The sequence below is a fragment of the Pituophis catenifer genome, unplaced genomic scaffold (genome assembly GCF_029215685.1).
Source record: "Pituophis catenifer annectens isolate HBS135680 unplaced genomic scaffold, rPitCat1.0.hap2 SCAF_8, whole genome shotgun sequence".
In the NCBI taxonomy this organism is placed as follows: Eukaryota; Metazoa; Chordata; class Lepidosauria; order Squamata; family Colubridae; genus Pituophis; species Pituophis catenifer.
The window spans coordinates 55,775,448-55,795,428 of NW_027256888.1; the positions used below are offsets into that span (position 1 = coordinate 55,775,448).

At 42.1% G+C, this 19,981-nt stretch overlaps 2 protein-coding genes across 3 annotated transcripts in view; one reads left to right on the forward strand and one right to left on the reverse strand.

Moving 5' to 3' along the window:
- The window catches only part of LRBA (LPS responsive beige-like anchor protein), a 369,838-nt gene that overhangs the window by 162,322 nt on the left and 187,535 nt on the right, over positions 1-19,981 (reverse strand). For both annotated transcript variants that reach the window (XM_070948936.1, XM_070948937.1), the window contains 2 exons: positions 15,612-15,758; positions 13,047-13,183 (listed from right to left, as the gene is read on the reverse strand). In XM_070948936.1, coding sequence (XP_070805037.1) covers positions 13,047-13,183; positions 15,612-15,758 — 284 coding nt within the window. The remainder of the gene's footprint in view (positions 1-13,046; positions 13,184-15,611; positions 15,759-19,981) is intronic.
- On the forward strand, positions 8,598-9,677 carry MAB21L2 (mab-21 like 2). The gene has a single exon (XM_070948835.1). The coding sequence runs from the start codon at positions 8,598-8,600 to the stop codon at positions 9,675-9,677; it is 1,080 nt and encodes a 359-aa protein (XP_070804936.1).

Consider the following 19,981-nt stretch of genomic DNA (forward strand, 5'->3'; position numbering starts at 1 on the left):
TTTGAAATGCCATATTATTAAAGTAGTGTTTTGTATTAAACTGTAATTTTTATTTTTATTATTGTTCATATTACTTTTAATCTGAGCAAGTAGAAGTATGTAACTACCTTGTGTAGACCCAGAAGTTATGGAGAATTAGGCTTGGATGGGTCACTTCAGAGAACACCAGGTTTTTAGCAAGATTGCAAAGTAAAAAATAAAATAATCCAGGAAAAGACAATGACACACCACTTCGAAATAATTGCCAAGAAAACAGATCACATACCAAACCCATTCAAAAGCACACTGCTGTACCCAGTCCGTCTGTCCTTAACCTGAACCCACATTTTCTCAAGATTAGGTGATTAGAGTCCAAAGCACCCTTATGGATTTGAATTCAAAACACTACGCATCCTTGCTTTTATCCTATTACTCTCTTGTTTTGGGAGGCATGTCGTTTTATAAACAACTGTAATAAAGAAAGAAAGTTTCCTGGCTAGTCCTCAAAGAAAGGTCTGCAAGGATAATCAGAATGTCTTAGAAGGTACATATAAGAGATATTTTGACTTCAATGTTTAGACCTGGTATCTTAATTGAGCCTGGCAAAGAACTACCGTATTTTTCAGAGTATAAAACGCACCTTTTTCCCCCCTAAAAGGGGGTGAAAATTTAGGTGCGTCTTATACACCGAATGTAGCTCCGCCCACCCGCTGGTCCCACCCTTTGGCCTCTGCCTCGCAGCAGTTACCTCCTTCAAGCAAACAGCAAGAAAAAACAGCTCCTTTCAGCTTCAGTACATCCTAATTAGCACAAGTTGATTGGATCGGCCTCCCGACTCTCAGCTGATTTGCTCTCAGCTGTTTTGCGCAGGGTTCTGCTGCTTGCTGTAAAGAGGTAAATTGCTGGAGCAGATTTTTTTTTCCCTTGTGCTAATCAAGCTATGCTGAAAACGAAAATGAAAGTAAAGCAGGCTGTTTGCTGTTTGCTGCAAACAGGCAAAATTGCTCAGAGGCAGAGGGAGATTTCTTTTTCTTCTTTTCCTCACCAAAAAAGGTAGGTGCGTCTTATACTCCAGTGCATCTTATACTCCGAAAAATACGGTAGTAGCTCCTGAAGGTGTAGTAGAGAAAGCATCTCAAGACAACTGAGTATGTGAAAAAAAAAGGCTATGCTGGAGTAAAAGGAAGAAACAACAATAAAAATGTAACACTGTTGCATCCAGTAAAGATGACTGTATCAACTTACCCTCAAATAAAACCCAGTATTTTAAATAATATAGAGAAAACTAAAATGTTTCAGAACAACCAAATTACATTACTATACAACTGCTTTTGGGCAGAATTAAGCCAACTGTTCCTTCCAAAAATTATATTAGATAAACAATTAAATTTATATAATAATTCATTTGGGGAAACAGATGGAGCACAAAAAAAGGGAAGTAAAACTTTTTTTAATGATCAAAATTCAGTGGAGGAGATTAAAGCACATGTCTTTCCACTGAAATACAATAAGCTCAATTTTAGGTGGCTTGGGCCACAAATTCTACAGAACACTTAAATAAATGTATTAAATTACAAATAAAAATATGCATTGGGGTGCATGTCAATGCATAGTAATTACAAAAATAGATTTAATTGAGTAATAACAACCAAAAACAAAAAAACAAACCCCAAGAGATGTAGTGATGATTAATTATGCATCTGGTAGCATGTCACATCCTTTGTGTGTGCCTATCAGATACTGAAGAGAAAAGGCATGGACAGTGTCCAGTCCCAGCAAGCAAATCATTTGGAAACAGTCATAGCCATAGATCAAAAGATTTTTCACTCTATCTGCAGTAGATTTAAACTCACCCAACCTAACCTTTTGCTGCAGACAAAACCAGTTAGAAAAGAAAAAAGGCTCCTTAGAATCCATAGATAATAAAAGAAGATTTGGAGTGCAGGGCAGGGGGTGAGAGATGCAGAAAAGAAGCAGGCAGACATAACCACTAAATACATAGCCCAAGACAGCTGTTTTACATCGTGGTTTCAGATACTGAAGACAGAAAAGTTTCCACCAGCCCTTTACTCTCCAAAATTAAACTGCACGTACAGCTTCTGCATTTTATTTGGGTGAACAGGTATTTCATCTCATTATTGTAATACAGTTTTAAAAGATACATAAGTTTTTATAAGGTTATGATTATTTCATTTTCAACTCTCTTTATTTAATATCACCAAAGATATTAGGGGTTCCTATAACACTGGCACATGCAAAATGTAGCTTCTTTCAAATACATTATCACTCCTAAATCTTTGTTGACTAACTCAGTTATTTCTTTTCAAAATATTAAAATCATTTCTTTGAGTGTTTTACTTTACTGCATATTAAGGCTAACACAGGTTTTTGTTCAAATATAATAAAAATGTTATATCACTTCAGAAATATTTCATTTCAATTAGCAGTCTCAAGGTTTGATTTAATGAAAGACTTGCCATAAATGCAACTTTCTACAGCTCTGTCTATTAGCAGAATAGAACAATCCAATGAGTGATTTGTGTAATAAGATTCTTCATAGAGAATATTCCTAAAAAATACAGCAACGAAGCAATGAGAAGCATACTAAAAATATACCCCTTTTATTTAAATATATACATTTAAGTTATTATTCACATATCACAGCTACTGTTTGTTCAATGTAAAATAAGCACTGCTGAAGTCATTAGAAAACCTGAAAAATCCACAAAGCCTGCAATCATGCGTAAATCAGACTAACAGGCAATCCGTGGCTTAAAAGGTAATATAATAAACAATAATTATATAACAATATGGAGATAATATCAAATACCACATTTATTTCAAATTAACTGATTAGAACAAGCACCATTTTGGCTATGGCTGTAAACTGAGATCCTCTTAATAATACACATGTATAGAAATACACTGTAATTCCATTATCTCCATAATTATACACCATATACGAATAAACTAGAATTTAAAAAGTAGTTTATTCTGGAAATATTGTAAATTCATTGAAAAGTAATTCTGGTAGACTTTAAATAACTGAAGTTAACTTGCTCAAATTGTGAACTATGGTAACTTACAAGTGTTTAAAAAGAAACAATCCTATCCCAAGTATATGGAAACATATGCAACTAAAATATTTGGATCTCTACCTTCATTAAAATTAAATATGAACTTGTGTATCAAGTAATTCATAATCAAATGAAAATTGCCCTTCTATGGAAGTTAGACAGATTTATTTCCGTAGGACTCACTTCCAAGTATAATGTTTCAGCTCACGGTCATTAAGATATTATATGAACAATTACATCAATTATATAAATAAAGACAGTGTTTAGCCACAAGCATCATAAAAGTTTTACCTCAAAGACCTTAATGCTGATATCAGGGAAAGGCAATATATCAGTGAAACAAAACAATCCTGCAGGGAAATGAAGGAAGAGAAACCTTCCCATAAATATAGCATTCTAAATCACTGGGCAGTCATGTTAATTACCGGGCCATCCACATTTCACCTTTTTGTGTGTGTACAGGTATTACTTGCCTTTTAAAAAAAATCTCTCATTCATAATTAAATAAAAAAGGTCCTTTTGCAAAAGGAAATACACACACAAGAGCCATTAATAAGCAGAGCTTTCCGTCCAGGAGCACAAGGGAAAACCAAGATCCATCTACAAATGGAAACAGGGTTAATAGCTGCAATTCCTCTGTTGAACTTGTGAGCTTGACCCATTCGTTTAGTCTGACCATTGGGAAACACAATCCAGAATTGCACCTTTTCCAATTAATACTCTGCAGCCATTTAGCTCCATCAAAAGAGTAGGAATGTATGAAAATGAAAGGCAAAAGCCACCCATTCTTTTCCCAGGCTGTTCTTCTATAAATGGAAGCACAGAGAATGTTTAAGCAACAAGGTTAAAAGATCTCCTGGAAAATTAAAAAGGGAGTAACAATTAAGCTAACTGTCTGGAAGATATACGCTCTGCTTCATTTTAATTTTCAGTAAGCCAAAAATGCTTCTAAGTTAGAGCTGCTGAATATTTATACCTGCACAGCTCAATCACCCCAAAAGTGTATCACACTAATTCCTGAGTGAAGAGGATATTCAGCCATCTCTTCAAAGGGAGAACGTGAATTGTCCACAGTCCAAAGTCGGTTCCCTTCCTTTTTCTTTAAGGCAAAAGTTGCTTAGAAACAGCCTCCAGAAATGGAGATCTGGCTTGGTACATACACACGGAGAAGGAGGCACGTTAAAAATCCAAAGCCAACTGGAGCTGAACAGAGGGCAAGACACGTCCTTCTGCTATTCCCACTCCAGGAGGGCAACAAAAAGAACCCCTCCTTCCCATTTGCTTTACGAGAATAAGCCACGTGCGCGAGGCTTCTCTGCACAGCAGAGAAAGCGCCCCTCCCGGCTCCTCGGCCCTTCTCTCTTCTCCCGCCCTCGAGGCTCTCCAGCGGTTTTTCCCGGCCAGTTCAACGCCAAGGACGAGATCTACCCATCCTCAGCCGGTCTTAAAGGAGCGAGGGAGGGTCGCTGGGAAAACCAAGGGGAGGCAAGGGAAGGGCAAAGGCATTCCTGCGCGGCTGGAGAGTTAGTTAGACCAACCCAACCCGCACTTTCAACCGTCAAAGAAAATGGCCCGCAGCCTCCCTAATGAATTCGTCAGGGCTCCGGGATCGCGCCTTTCCCCCGCCTCATTAACTCAAGTCCGATGAGACGGATTGTAACGGGAGGAAATGCAGATCAATCGGCCGAAGCCTTCAAGTGGCTTTTAACCCGGAGACCCTGCGCGCACTCGGCACTGGCCCGCCGCCTCCTTCGCCTACACGCCAGCAGGAGCTTCAGCTCCTCTAGGCGGACTAAGGGCTGAAGATCCCAACAAGGAGCTGCTGACGGACGCGTCGATTCCCAGGCGGCCAGGGCGAGCGGGACGGCTTTTCGGCAGCCTTTCGCTTCTTCGACAGATGCCCGCAACCTCCGCTTGCAACCCTCCATCTTCCCTCTCAGGGTCCTCCCTTAAAAGTTCCGTCACGGGCGAGGTCCCGGGCTCTTAAAGCCGCCAGGGCTCGGCCGCAGTAGGCGAGGACCAGCTTCCTGGCTCGCTTCCCCTCTTTTTCCGCAGGCATTATTTGCTCGAAAGTGTTTAAGTTTATTGCTCAAATGATGTTTCTAATTAGCGCTTCGGACCATAAATCCGAGCGGCTTTTGTTTCCCAACTGATTTATTATTTACAAGAGCATCGACCTCAGACGGGGCGGCGGGGAGAGAGAGAGAGCGAGAGAGATGGGGAAGCCTCAAACCGAGAGAACAGCAGGGATCCACTCGAGGCCCGCGAATAGAAAGGCGGCTGGCGCCGAGTTAAAGCTGCCAACCCGCGTCTTCTCCTTGGCAGGAGCCCCGGTGGTTTGGGATCACCGGCTCTTCGAGCGTAACTCGGCTCTGGGAAAACCGAGATGGAGGTTCTCTCTAAGTAGCAGGCGCGACCAGCGGAGATGCGGCTGCCGAGTGAGGTGGAGGCGAGAGCGCAGGGCCCTTATAGGCTTGGCCGGGGTTGCTTCCTTGGCCTCTCTGGAAAGATGCGGGTTCCAAGGGCGCAAACTAGCCTAGGCCAAAAGACGGGATGTCGTCGATTAAGCATTCCCCACCCCCACCCCAGCCTTGTGCCTGCCCCCCTCCCAGTTCCCGGATTTCTACTTCTGGAAGGATAAGATCTTAAACTATACCTTGCAACCTGGGTCCGTCGGTCGGCAAAGATTTGGGGGGTGGGGGGAATTTATTATACAAAATAGAGGGAAAAGCAGACGAGCAGCGAAGACTCGCCTGGAAACAAATCCTGCTTTACAACAGCTACTAGGTCCGACTGCTTGACACATGAGACGACTGCAGCTGGACTGGACAAGTCAAATAGAGCCTATTCTACAACAGCCATCGACGGCTTCTAGCGGGATGCAGAAGGTTACGGCCTCCCGCAAGCCCTCTCGTTCCGGTCCCAATCCCGGTTTTCGATTCGGGCTACCCAGTTCTCCATTAGCCCGCTCCACAGACCACCTCAGAAGTGGCGGAAGCCCGCTCTTTACGTCCCCCCCCCCTCAAAAAAAGAGCTCGAGAAGCAACCAGACGGGAACCAGAGCAGTGGAATGAACGAAGAGATTGGGGGGGGGATCGTTGGGAGCAACCGGTGCGCCGCCTTGCCAATGGAGCGCTTTCCAAATAAGACTTGGTCCCGTGGAGAACACTGGTGGCCCACGGCCCCCACCCAGCCGCTGGGTCCTACTCAGTTCTAACACCCGATGGGATGAATGAACGGAGAAGATAACGGGTTAGGCAAGGCTTGGGGCCTCACTTCTTCTTCAAGTCATAGCAATCCCAAAATCCCAGAAACACAGGATTGCTTATTTCCAAGCCCCTCGGAGAGAACAAAGGCTTGCAGCAAAGCGGCTAAAAATGATTGTTGTTGCTGTTTGCCGAGATCCGAAAATCTCGCTGTTTTTAAGTGAAATACAATTGTGCGCACACAAATCCCGTCTGTCACCTATTTAGCGCCCAACTAGAAAATAAGATATATCTTACTCATACGTAGGCTATTTTACACTGAAGATTAGCCGAAAATATTAAAGAATTCTGTAAGCATCTACTGGAATGAGGGGGGGGTGGGTTTAGTGGTGAATGAACTTTTTTCTCAGAAAAGAGTCAGTGCTTTCACTTAGCTCTCCCTCTCTCTAAAATAGTTTACAATTTATTTACGATTAAGCACAAACCTTTTTGCGTGGAAGCCCCGGCTGACCCGCTTAAACTGGTACCTAAGAATAAATATTTGTCTTAGCCCTTCGGGACGAAAATAACTAATAAATCTCGAGATACTGAAATGTGATAATTGTTAAACAATTGCTTCTGAGATCACTGGCTAGAGTCCAGCAGGAACTCCACTTGTAATTAGAAATACAATAATATAACGTGCCAAACTTCAAATTCGAAACCTCTTTTTCATAGTGATAGAATATTAAGCCATATCAACAGTATACTAGGCGTATTGCACGGTATCGTTAATTTTAAGCCAAACACTGTTCAGGTTGGATAATCAAGGGTCCTAATTGTTTTTTATAATTGGGTTCATTTTTACAAATGCTGGACTTGTTGAGCAGCAATAGATTTAGAGAGGAATCGCAACGGTCCTGCTGGAAAAGTACTACTGTGTAAATCTGTGTGTGTTCATGTGTGAAAACTACGCTTTTCCTTCTTTTCTTCTTCCTTCATACATTTTTCCTTCCCCGCCATGTTCAATAGGTTGCTAATCTGTCTTGCTATCCGTTGTAGAACGATCCGTTTCAGTCTAAACTGGGACCGCAAGCCCCCGATTTGCATCTTGAGCATCCCAGGAGGATAAGTGGAGATCTTGCATTACTATTCACAGCAATGTCTTCAATAGCAACTTTTCCTAATTTCTCTCTCTCACACTCCCATTTCTGAAGGACCGAGGTGCCTTCTCTCCTGGCCTTCGGCTAATTGGGAAATAGGGTACAGCGGGGTAAGGTGCGTGCTCGTTTCCACAGACGTGCATAAAATCAATGCCTGTGCCTTAAGCATCTTTCCAGTCTCTTTCTCTCTTTCCCGGCCTCCTTCCTCAGCATCTGCAATCGTGGCGGGCCCCGCAACGGCCGTGTAGGCGGCTCGGCCCAGCGATTGGCTGGCCCTCTGACAGCTCTGGCGGCGATTGTAGGATTCCCGAGCCACGCCTCCCTTCAGCAGGGCCCTGGGACCATTCATAAACTAAACGACCCTCTCCGCAAAGGCAGAGACCTCCAGACGTCCGCGCCGGGAGAGGACGCGAGGCGCAGGAAAGTAATAAGAGAGGCTGCATCCAGCTCCAAAAGTGGGAGGGGGAAGGAAACGGAAAGCGGCGGGAGGGGGTGAGAGAAATCCTGGAAAGCGGAAAAGTGCATCCACACGCACACTCCTTCCTGCTGCTCAAGACAATATATTCGGAACAAAAGGGAAGGTTTACCTGTAATCAATTTTTTAACAAAGGGGAAATCCCGAAGGGGGCCTAAAGCTGGACTTAAACTTAAGAACTTTGACGAGGAGCAGGCCGGGAATCAGCGGCGGAAAGGTTGCCTTTGGGCGAGTTCTTCAGCCGAGGCCTCCGGAAGAAAAGCAACGCTACAGAGCAAAGCGGCGCTGCCGCGGCCTGAACTAGGCGAGAGGAGAGAAGGGAAAGAGAACGGACGCCTCGGCTTCCCCTCTTGTCCGCGCCGTCGATCCAGAATTTGCCCCCCCCCCAGCTCACATTTTTGCTGCGGCAAGTCAAATCCCCCAAGTACGGAAGAAGGAACGAGTTTTTCCAATGAAGAACTGAAGCCCCTTCGAACCTGAGCAGGCCAACAACTGGGCGCAGCTCCGATGTAAAGGAAGCGCCAAACTTTTGCGCCGGTGGCGGCGACAGCGCGGGTTCCGACGGTCTCCCGTCCTCCCTCTCGTCCTCCTCGGCGGTGGCAGCGACCGGGCGAAGCGGGCTTGGCTTCTGCCCGCGCGCACGGAGACGGCGGCTGCGGCGTTGGATCCGTCAACGTACTGCGAGAGCCCGGTGTACAGCCCGGACGTTTGCCCCAACATGATCGCCGCGCAAGCCAAGCTCGTCTACCAACTGAATAAATACTACACGGAGCGGTGCCAGGCCCGCAAGGCGGCCATCGCCAAAACCATCCGCGAAGTGTGCAAGGTCGTTTCCGACGTGCTGAAAGAGGTGGAAGTGCAGGAGCCGCGGTTCATCAGCTCGCTGAGCGAGATCGACGCGCGCTACGAGGGCCTGGAGGTCATCTCGCCCACCGAGTTCGAGGTGGTGCTCTACCTCAACCAGATGGGCGTCTTCAATTTCGTGGACGACGGCTCGCTGCCGGGCTGCGCCGTCCTCAAACTGAGCGACGGCCGCAAGCGCAGCATGTCGCTGTGGGTGGAGTTCATCACCGCCTCGGGCTACCTGTCGGCGCGCAAGATCCGCTCGCGCTTCCAGACGCTGGTGGCGCAGGCCGTGGACAAGTGCAGCTACCGCGACGTGGTCAAGATGATCGCCGACACCAGCGAGGTCAAGCTCCGCATCCGCGAGCGCTACGTGGTGCAGATCACGCCCGCCTTCAAGTGCACCGGCATCTGGCCTCGCAGCGCTGCCCAGTGGCCGCTGCCCCACATCCCCTGGCCGGGACCCAACCGCGTGGCCGAGGTCAAGGCCGAGGGCTTCAACCTGCTCTCCAAGGAATGCTACTCGCTGACCGGCAAACAGAGCTCGGCCGAGAGCGACGCCTGGGTGCTGCAGTTCGGCGAGGCCGAGAACCGCCTGCTGCTGGGCGGCTGCCGCAACAAGTGCCTCTCGGTGCTCAAGACGCTGCGCGACCGGCACCTCGAGCTGCCCGGCCAGCCGCTCAACAACTACCACATGAAGACGCTGCTGCTCTACGAGTGCGAGAAGCACCCGCGGGAGACCGACTGGGACGAGGCCTGCCTGGGCGACCGCCTGAACGGCATCCTCCTGCAGCTCATCTCCTGCCTGCAGTGCCGCCGCTGCCCGCACTACTTCCTGCCCAACCTCGACCTCTTTCAGGGCAAGCCCCACTCGGCCCTGGAGAGCGCCGCCAAGCAGACCTGGCGCCTGGCCCGGGAGATCCTCACCAACCCCAAGAGCCTGGACAAGCTATAGGGCGCCCGGGGCTCCTTTGCAAACTCTGGAAGGGGGACGGGCCCCAAGACTGAAGGCGCGGCGGCGGCGCTGCTCCTCCGCTCCCCTTTTGCTAAAATGTCCTTAAAAAGACAAGACTCTCCCGGCAGTGAAAGGACTTGGCGGCAGCCGAGCGAAACCCGAGGTACATTTCTTCCCCTCCCCGCCCTGAATCTTCCGTGTGTGTATGTGAGCCCCCCTCCTTCTCTCCGTCGCTCTCTTCTCTTGTCCGTTTGCCTGAATGTTGTCACCAAGTGAAAAACAACGCTATTTAACTAGATGTACGATTTTCTTTCTTTAAAAAAGTGAGGAAAGAAAACAAAATAAATTAAAAGAAGAAAAAGAAATCAGAATCCCCAAAAAGAAAGAGAAAAAAAGAAAAGAAAAAGTCACCACTATAAAAGTTTACTGGTGTTAAATCTATTCCAGTGCCAATGACAGACTATATGCACTTCTTTTCCTTCCCACCATTTGCTTAAATTTGAACTTGTTGAAAACAGTTAAGAAACCTCATAAAAAAATAAAAAAAAACGAATTTAACTTTCCATTGCCTTCGTGTCTCTTTATTCCAAACATCGGCAAGGAAGAACTTTACTTTTTAAGCAGAAAATAGGAAAAGCAGAAGAGCAACTAAAATAGATTTTCCACTTACAAATTATAACAAGTATTTTGAATGTTTCTAACTGATACCAAACGAATTATCCAAATAGGGAAGTGTTTCTGTTGTAAAACAACTCTGCAGCCTTACCGAGCTATTTTTTTCCACCAGGCAGCCATTAGTTTTTAAATTTTATTACAAGTTGATATAACTTCCCTTTCTTTGTAGAATATAAATTCATTCTTTCTTCACTTATCTATCCTTCTGCCTTTTCTAGCATAGAGATAATATTCAATATTACATGAATTTCAAGGCTGTGTAAAATTACCCCTAAATATATAATTTAGGAAATCTAGGAAATTTTCATTCTTATATAGTTTTGCCAAATGTATACATATGCATATGGAACAAGATGGGAACCATTTTTAAGGATCATTCTCCAGGACAACTGACACTGATTTCCATATTACAATGATCTTCATTCAGAAAGGATTTTTCATGTGTTTTAAATATGATTTCTCTCTTCTGAAGGAGTCAAGCGTGAAAGTTATAGGTTTTGTACAAACAAATTTTGATGTGCATATTTATCTAATCTATAGCGGCCTTGTACTACCAGAATTTTTCTAGCTTTACCCTGAACCTATGCAAGTTTATCACTTCATTAAATTCATTCCCTTCATTTATTCCCTTCATTAAATATGAAGGGAATTGCAGCCTTACAAAGATATGAATTTTTTGTTTCCCTCCCCAAAAAAACTTACTTTCATTTTTTATTTAGATAAATTGTCACATAAATTTTTTGTGATTTTTTTTAATACTTTGGAAAAGTTGATTAGTCTTTGCATATAAACATTGTGCCTAAAAACAGTCTAAATTGAAAATGAAAAATTGTTTTAGTTTTGGTGCATTGATAAAGGTCTAACATATATTTCCTGCTTGAATGCCAATGTGCTTATTTGTGCAGTATCTGCTTTGGGACAAAAAACAAAGCTAAAGAAACCCAAATGTGATAAGTACATCATTATGCTGAAAATGGTTCGAATCTGATATTGGCTTATAATGAACTGAGTTTTCATACATGCTCCACCAGCCATTCCACTAGCCCAGAATAAAGGCTATGCTCTAGAATTGAAGAATCTTGTTAGGAACAGGCTTTCAGTAAGAATATAAACTTTGATGCTATCAGTAACAACAATATCCCCAGCTGCTTTACTTCAAAAATCCTGTCACAAGGTTTTTCCTTCCCAGAGTTTAGAAAAATACACAGACAAATTAAATTGATCAAACTGGGAAACCCTATTAATTAAAGAGGCTTTGAAGCAAGTGCAGGATTGGTACTGGAAGAAGGGGTGTGGCTACTCAAGTTTTAGTTATCCACAGCATATGGAAACAGGAGGGAGGGAAGAAAAAGAAAGGACATGGGAAAATGCCAGGGTTGTAAGAAAACAATGTTGTTTTACTGCATGACTTCATAACCCAAACAACTAAAGATTTAGAAAGTTTCCACAAGGAGAACTCAACAGCTTGACGCTTATCCTACTATCACTAGCACAAACATTTCCCAATTTCCATATAAATTAATACAGTTGACTGCTTTTCTAATGTTCTATGACTACCATCCGTTTAAGATGTCTGGCTCACATTGTTTTTAAAGTAATATTGTAAACCGAATGCCAGTTTACTTCTCTCTTACTAGGAGAGAAGTGATTTCAAAGCAGCAGGGAAATACATATAGTTTAGTCTAAAACAATGTATACTGAAGTTTCTAATGCTACAATGAGGTAAATGTAAATTAAGTATTCTGCCTCTTTATTTGATGGTTGCATATTTACTTTTAGAATAAATTAGCACCCAAATAAACTGCAGTTAAACTGAAGCTCTTATATGCACACTACTCTTATCTTGAAAAGTTTACATGCTTCTTGTAAGTTTATAATTTTAAATTAGCTAGTGGAATGCTATATAAAAGTGTATTTTTTGAAAAAAAAAGTTTCAGAATTACTTTCTACTAGATATAAAAAATTTCATAAATGATACTATTCATATTGTAAAAATATTCATAGAGAACAATAAAATTGCAGGAGTTAGTGTAACAGTTGCCTATATAGACATAATCTGCATACATCAGATCATTCAGTTTTGTGTTCCATTTTCTTCAAGAAAGCACTGCAAATCACTCTTATTTTAAAAAACAAACAGAATTATTTCTATAATAAAGCACATCTTTAAAAAGACTGCATGTTCAGTAATACTTTCTAATATGAAAAACATGGTGAATATTTTAAAGAAATAAGTTTAAATTTATAAACAGAGACGCTCCTTTGTGAAGTAATGAAATGGAATTTACTTTTGTATTTGGAGACTACAGTATATTTAAGAAAAGCTTAAGGAGAACAATACAGCACAAATGTCAAAAAAAATCATGCTTTCAGAACAAAGTGTTATTTAACATTCAAAGCCAAAACACAGATATCAAGGGGCAGTACTACTAATTTAAGATATTTTACCCATTCTCTTGTTTTCAAGCAATTGTATTTCAGGCATCTCCCTGGAGGGTTCTGCCTTGAGGTAATTAAGAAAGGTTCTTAGAAGTAATATATTTCATACTTAAATAGACTCACATATATGAGCACTCGACTTTGGCTAAATCAAGGACTGAAAAACTTAGTCAATAGACAGAAAAGCCTGGATGGAAAGATTACTTATTATTTGTCTTTTAAAAGGAGGGAGAGAGAAAGTCAGAGATCTCTTACCTTGGGATCCATTTTCTTAAAACTGGGTTCTTCTTCATCTACCTCAAAATACACTTCAGAGGTGGTGATGGACAGAGTGCCTTTCACTACTACACAAGGGGCCACGAGCTGGGCTGGTGTACATAGACTAACAGGACCTACAAAAGAAAAGAAAAGCACACACTTTGTTTGCCATAATCTGAAGAACAAGCACAACATTTTCTAAATACACATATGCATGTTACTTCTTTTATTCTATCAATACAGCCCACCCTTTACAAAACAAGCTGCCTCTAACAAAGGACATTTTTATATACACTCCAAGAACACATGCAATGCATTTGTTGCACTGCTGGGTTGCCAAAGATTTGAACAAGTACAGCTGCAAGCAATGGAAGTGATTACGTATGCCCATCTAGATGGTTGTTAGATCATCTCATTTTCTACTCCTGAAAACTTTGAAATGCTTCAGAACCAAATGCCTCAGGTAGGTACGTAGGTAGGTAGGTAGGAAGGAAAGAAGGAAAGAAGGAAGGACCTATTTTAAAAATCTATGATTCCCTGCTAGGTTTTATTTATATGCACAGCCAAGACATACATTTAAAAGTTAAATATACAGTGCTAGAAACTGAAAAGGATACTGTGTTTCAACTGCCAGTTAAATATGTTTCAAGCTATCCATACATGGCTAGTACAGCTCAGGGACTGTGGGAATAAACAGCTGGAGCACTGGTTTCCATTTGAATGCATTTTTATTGGAATAATCACATCTCCACAGGGCTTATCACAGAAGCAGATCAGTGTACTACTCAAAACAATAGGCTGGATGCAGTTCTAACAATATGCAGGGTGTTATATAAAGCAGAATCCAGAGAAGGAAAGTGGATTATATTTGTCATCTTAGTGGTTTATAAACAGGGAATTCTGAGAGCAACAAAGAGAATATTTATCATCCTGGCCTTTGTTTTAAAAAATTGTAAAATGTATTTGTGACACGTAACCTTTTGCATTAATAAAGTGGGTATAGATGAGGTGTGCACACGTAGGTAATCAATGGGTGAATAACTGCCCCCCAAAAAAATCCAGATGAATTGTCATTTCTGTCAATTGTTGGAGGTTGTGATAGTCTTTAATCTTGCATCAATCTCAATGTGTGCCAGTAGGACAATGGGAGAGATGCTCTGTTCTGATCGGAGCAGCTTTGCCCTCTATTCCCAGTGTACAAATACATTGTGTTTGCAGATGGGCATCTGAGAGCTGCACGACTGCCGTGATTTCCCAAAGCTCATTCCCACAAATGGATGAAATAAGCAGCTCTGTGTTCTTTTGCTGTCTCCCTTTGCCCTCTGTACATTAGCATGTAATCCTGGGAAGAAATAACATTTTTTCAATCACTTTCAGACATTCAATTACAGGCCAAGGAGACAGCTGCAAGAGCCAGGGCACCTCAGGTCCTGTTGAAAACCCCTGACAATTTCAACTTCATTTCCAACCTGCAGTACTTTATTAGCAAGGATTACTTCTTAATCCTATTGCCATTGTCAAGATTATATAATTAAACTTCCCTTTCACCTCTATTACAGTATGAATGTATTAGCAGAAGTAATGAATGTAGAATGGGGTGGGAAAGGATAGATAGACATGGATCAGATTGGGTGCTCCGGCAAAATCTGTTGAATAGTAGCTCCTATAAGAGCCAGATAAATTGTGCTGGCTTTTAATCACTAGAATATTATTTTGGCATGAGATACATTTTCATGTATTACTTTACTGTGAGGCTAAGCTGATGATTCAATTAATAGAATAAAATGCAAAATGCTATGGAGAGATGTTGCCTAATGAACAATAAGCTCATATCCACTACTTTCAGTGAAGAAGAATTTAACCCAACAAATAACATTCTTCTTTGGGGAGTAATCACGATATATATCTGGATGTATTTTTATAGAAGTAAAAGGGGAAAAAAGAGTAGCATCTAATTTTCAGTTCAAGACCAGAGAAAATTAGGTACATACTTAAAACCTCAAAGCAGAAAAAGTTGCTTTTGCTTCTTTTTATTTTTTTTTTTATAAACTGCACAAATCTGCTATAGTAACACATATCCTTTTTTTCCATTTCTTTAAAAAATAAAAAGGAAAATATAGTATGACTGGCATGATTGCTGCAGAAAGGGAGCCAAGTTACCAAATGATTTACGAGTATTAAGCAAAGATTTCGGATTAATTGTCAAGCCTGGTATAATATATTGGAACACTGGGATTTACGGTTTAGAAAAATGCCTAGAAAAAGCTACCCCCTCCAAAAAATATTAGGTACACAAAAGCAAATGTGCATATCTGAAATATTGTATCAAAAGTCCTCAATAAACAGAATCTAAAGCAGTAATTTGAAAGTTATTTTTTATGGACAGAAAATAACTTCATCAGGAAGAAAGAAGCCTCTAGTACTTAAGTATGTAAGTGTGTGTGTGTGTGTGTGTGTGTGTGTGTGTGTGTGTGTACTGTATGTCAGCCACTGCAGAAATGGTATTACTAAGGTACAACTAAACCAGTACAGAGATTCTAGAATATAAATAGCAGAAATTACCAGTTAAATTCTCAAGTTCTTTCTCCTCCATGGATGACAAATTATCATCATCGACTTCCAGGAGAATCTCACTTTCTGAATTCTGATTTCCTAAAGCCTGATTCTTGATAGACTGTTTTCCTTTAACAAGTACATCTTCATCTGGAGCTGAAATGAAAGAGAAACATAGCTGTCAGCTATCAACAGTTACAGTGAGAAGGTGGGAGGAGGAATAGCCTTGCTTATATACACCCTGAAGACTTAGGATGGAGAAAGAAAGTTACCTGGGAAAGAGTCAAATTGTCTGGTGAACTGTTTTAATACTGGGGAAGGAGGGAGTGATGGCTGTAATTCAGTGAAACACACAACTAGCTCTAAACCAAGTTACATGATATTCAAAGCAAACAACCTGTTTCATTTCCAGCCCTGGCTCCTATTCACTCACTGAAACACCTGTAAACAGATTTAAAAAAAAAAAAGAAAAAAAAGTTAAGGTTGCAGGAAAGTAGCTGGCTTGTATTTGGAGACACAAGATAGCTGTAACATATATCTGGCAATAGATCCCATCAAGCTTAGTAGAGAACCTTACCAAAGACTATGCAGAGGAAGGAGATTTTACACACAGCGCCATTCTCAAGAGGGAAGCTGGCAGATAGACAAACCAGCCAAACATGCCTAACGGAAGTTAGTGGAGGAGATTCATACTGAGCCAGAACAACAGACATCAGCAAAACTTCAGCTTCATGGATTTCAATGAATTTAGACCAATACAATATTTAGACCAATGTCTGTATAAAAATGAAGAAATTCTGATTTTGGGGAGTCAGGCAGGGAAATAGGCTGCAATTTAAACTGAACATGGGTAGGTTTATTAACAAAATGGGCTTTGAACCTCCCTGTTCTTCACAATCATCACACTTCCTTTTATAATACAGAAGCTGCACATCTTTTCTGGAACATTCTCCTTGTGAGGACAGTGGTAGGAGAATATGCTGGTTGAAGGGACATTCTTGCTCACAGTCCTCACAGAGATTGCTTTAGAGCTGTGGGGGGGGCTTCACAGCTGCGTCCCCTCCCTTTTGGGGGGACAGCAGCTAGCCAGAAATAACATTAGTGGCTACTGCCAAGATTCTGATTCTGTCACCCCAATCTAGTTCTTTCTCCTCCCAGATCTTAGCCAATGGGCACGGTGCAGGTCCATGGACACCACCGAAACATGGGCCTGATCCTCCCTCTGCGGAACCAAGAGATAAAAGGATGAGGTCACGAAAGCCCATTATTACGTGTTGGGACTTACTCAATGCTTACTGGGCTCCCAGGGACGTGGCTTTAGAGCGCGCCGTGAGGCTTCAATCTATTCAGGCGTGCCTATATAGCAGCCAAAGGACCGTAACAACCAGCCAAAGGACCGTAAGAAAAAACACGCGCGTGGAAAGCGGAAAGTCCGAAGTTGGAATCGGCTGTTCTGCGCGCGCTCGCGGGTGGAGACGCGTTCAGCAGTAAGTGGAATCGGTTTTTTTGAGAAGTTCCTGGGAGAAGGCAGAAAGCGAAGGCGGCACTATTTCAAAGTTTTGGGGCCTGATATTCCTCCTAAAGGCGCCGGGGTTTCTCCTTCCAGGGTGGCTACGGGAGGATAGAAATTTAAACTTGTCGCAGAACTTAAGGCAGCTCGGGATCGAAGTCCCTCAGTGCCTTTCAAGCTACGAAGCCTGTGTGAAACGCACCTTTATTGGGGAAATAGCAGGCTGACCCTGGCGCCGCCTTGGCGACATTAGTCCGCGTTACATGCGGCAGCAGAGGCTGCCTGTCCCCAAGCGCAAGAATGAATGACAGTTCGCTTTCTTCTTCTCCTTCTTCTGGAGAGGCACGCTCAGGGCCAAGGTATTTTAAGACTCGCTCCCCGTTTCTGAGAATATCATACCAACCGAGTCACCCAAGGCAACTTAAGGATTTTTTAAAAAGGTTTGAAAAAACCAAAACCAACAACAACAACATACCTACACGGAAGGCAACGTGGCAGATTTCTCTTTTTAAAAAGGCGCTTAGGATCTGGAGGCTCCAGGGGAACGCGCAGATTGTTAAGAGACTCCGCCTGGCTGCAGCGGCAGAACCGAGTTAGGAAAGCGGCGGCATCGCCCGGCCAAGAAGCTCTCCGGGGACACAAGCGCTCAGATCGCTCCGGCACGGCTAGCCAGCGGAGACCAGTCGGCCGTACCGGCTTCCTCGAAATTCTGCACTGTGAATTCAGGGCAAGTAAGCGGGAACGTACCCGCGGCCTTCCTGCGTTCAAGCGGAGGCTGCGATGTATGAGCGCGGCTCCATCAAAACGGCGCTCAGCGGGACTTTCTCTTGCGCCGGAGGAGATACGGCCACAGTGCCTCGAGAGAGAGGGGGGGGGACCGACACAGCGGTGGGGTTCAGCAGCGCCTTCCTTTGCAGAAGGAGTTATTAACAGCTCAACTCCAGCACAAGAAATCGCTTAGAAACCGGTGTGTTTACACGCAGAATATAGACACGCGCATTTTCAAAGGATGCAGGATGGAAAGGGAAAAGTGAGGATGAGCGTGAGGAGAAATCTGCATGATTTTAATGCTGCGCGGACTCAAAGTGAAAGGATGTGGAAAAAGTTAGGCTGCAACCCACTTCGTCCTTAAAATTGCAGTAAAACACAATTTAATTATAAGCAATGAGGCTACTGAAATGAACGGGACTTTAGTCTAAATATGGCCAGCGCCTTTATACCATCTTTCTCTGACCCATTGACCTTCAAATAGGTTGGATGTCAGCTCCCATAACTCTCGTAAAAGCCATGCTGCCTGGGAATGAGGATGGGGATCTAATACAACTGGAAAAGACCAGCTTCAGGAAGACTAACTTTCTTACTCCATTATCACAAAATTAAAAATTTAAAAATTGTTTTTCCAAACAAAAGTAAAGGCTAATATTAAGACAAAGCCCTCTGTTCAAATAATTCCACTTCAAAATGCATTAAATGAGTTAACTTCTGCAACTGTAATAAATGAATGACCTATTAGTCTGTTTTTGTTCTCAGCATTGCTATTGTTCCACCGCTAAATATATTTTCTTTGTATTTAATGCTGACAACAGGAAACAGATAGGAGGCAGCAATCCACTACTTATATATTATCTGCTGTGATATAGCTACAGAACACATGAAACTTATCTGGATTTCTAATAGAGAAAAGAGTTGAAAAAGTATAGACCATTTTAGTTTGTGTTGTAGAAGAAACAACATACTGGCCTCCATCTTCTTTGGAAACATATGTCAAACATATCCTGGCCAGCCAGCTTCTATCCAAAGCTGATTACGTTTTGATCACAGCCATACACAGTTTAAGGTTCCAAGGAATTATTTTTAAAAACCTTTAATCTGCAAACATTTAGAGAGGAAGGCAGTCCCTGGTGGCCATATATAAACTTAATTGTGTCTGTAAGCATGTGAACAGAAATTTCAAATGAAACTATTAACACGATACATAAAGCAAATCAATTTAGAATCTGTGTCTTTAGCTTTTCAAATTCTAAGTTCAATTTAAAATGTAGCCTTTTTAAAATATATTCCATATTTTTTCATATTTTTGCAAATCTGTTTACCAGTAGCAACCATGAAAACAGGAAAAGAATTTCCTTTTCCTTTTCAATATATTTGTGGATATAATTAAACAACAGTCTTACTTCTGGACTTATTCAGTGAAAGTTGAAAACCCCTTGTCATGGAAAATATGCAGTTGATATTTAGAAAGGTTTTCCTGTAATTAACTCTCCCTTGAGGATTTTAAGTTAGTAAAATACACATGCACTAATATTTAATTCTCAGTAGTCTAGTTGCTTTCTATGAATTTTTGTTTTAAATTAAGTGACAGCAAAAAATAAAAATAAAGCAGATAGCAAATATGTTTGTAAATTTTAACATGCTGTTTGTAACTTGACACAAAATATCATTTTGTGACTTATAAAACTTTATCTCAATTAGACTTATTTAAAGCTGAGCAACTCCTTTCATACTTGTTAAATTAGGAAATCAAAATGGATGCCACCTTTTTCAAGAATAATTCTAGTAAACTTGTCTATACATGCTAAAAAAATTCTAATATCTTTTGCCACTTAACAAATATCAACAGATGATTTGATAGTCAATTGCCTATGGTACTGAGGTTTAAAACATTATTGAAAAATGCCTGAATAAGGATTTATATATTACCTATGCTTACAGATATGATGTGACTAAAACACTACTTCTTGTACTTTATCCAACCGTATGAGCATTTTGGCTTTTCCACTATCATCGGTAAAGTGGCAGTAATAACTCAAGGCAAAAATCAATGGGTATTCAGTCTAAAATACAGCCTACTTAGGTATCACAACTTCAA

Excerpts from the sequence above, each read along its gene's own strand:
- MAB21L2 (XM_070948835.1), top strand. The coding sequence starts at position 8,598 with ATGATCGCCGCGCAAGCCAAGCTCGTCTACCAACTGAATAAATACTAC.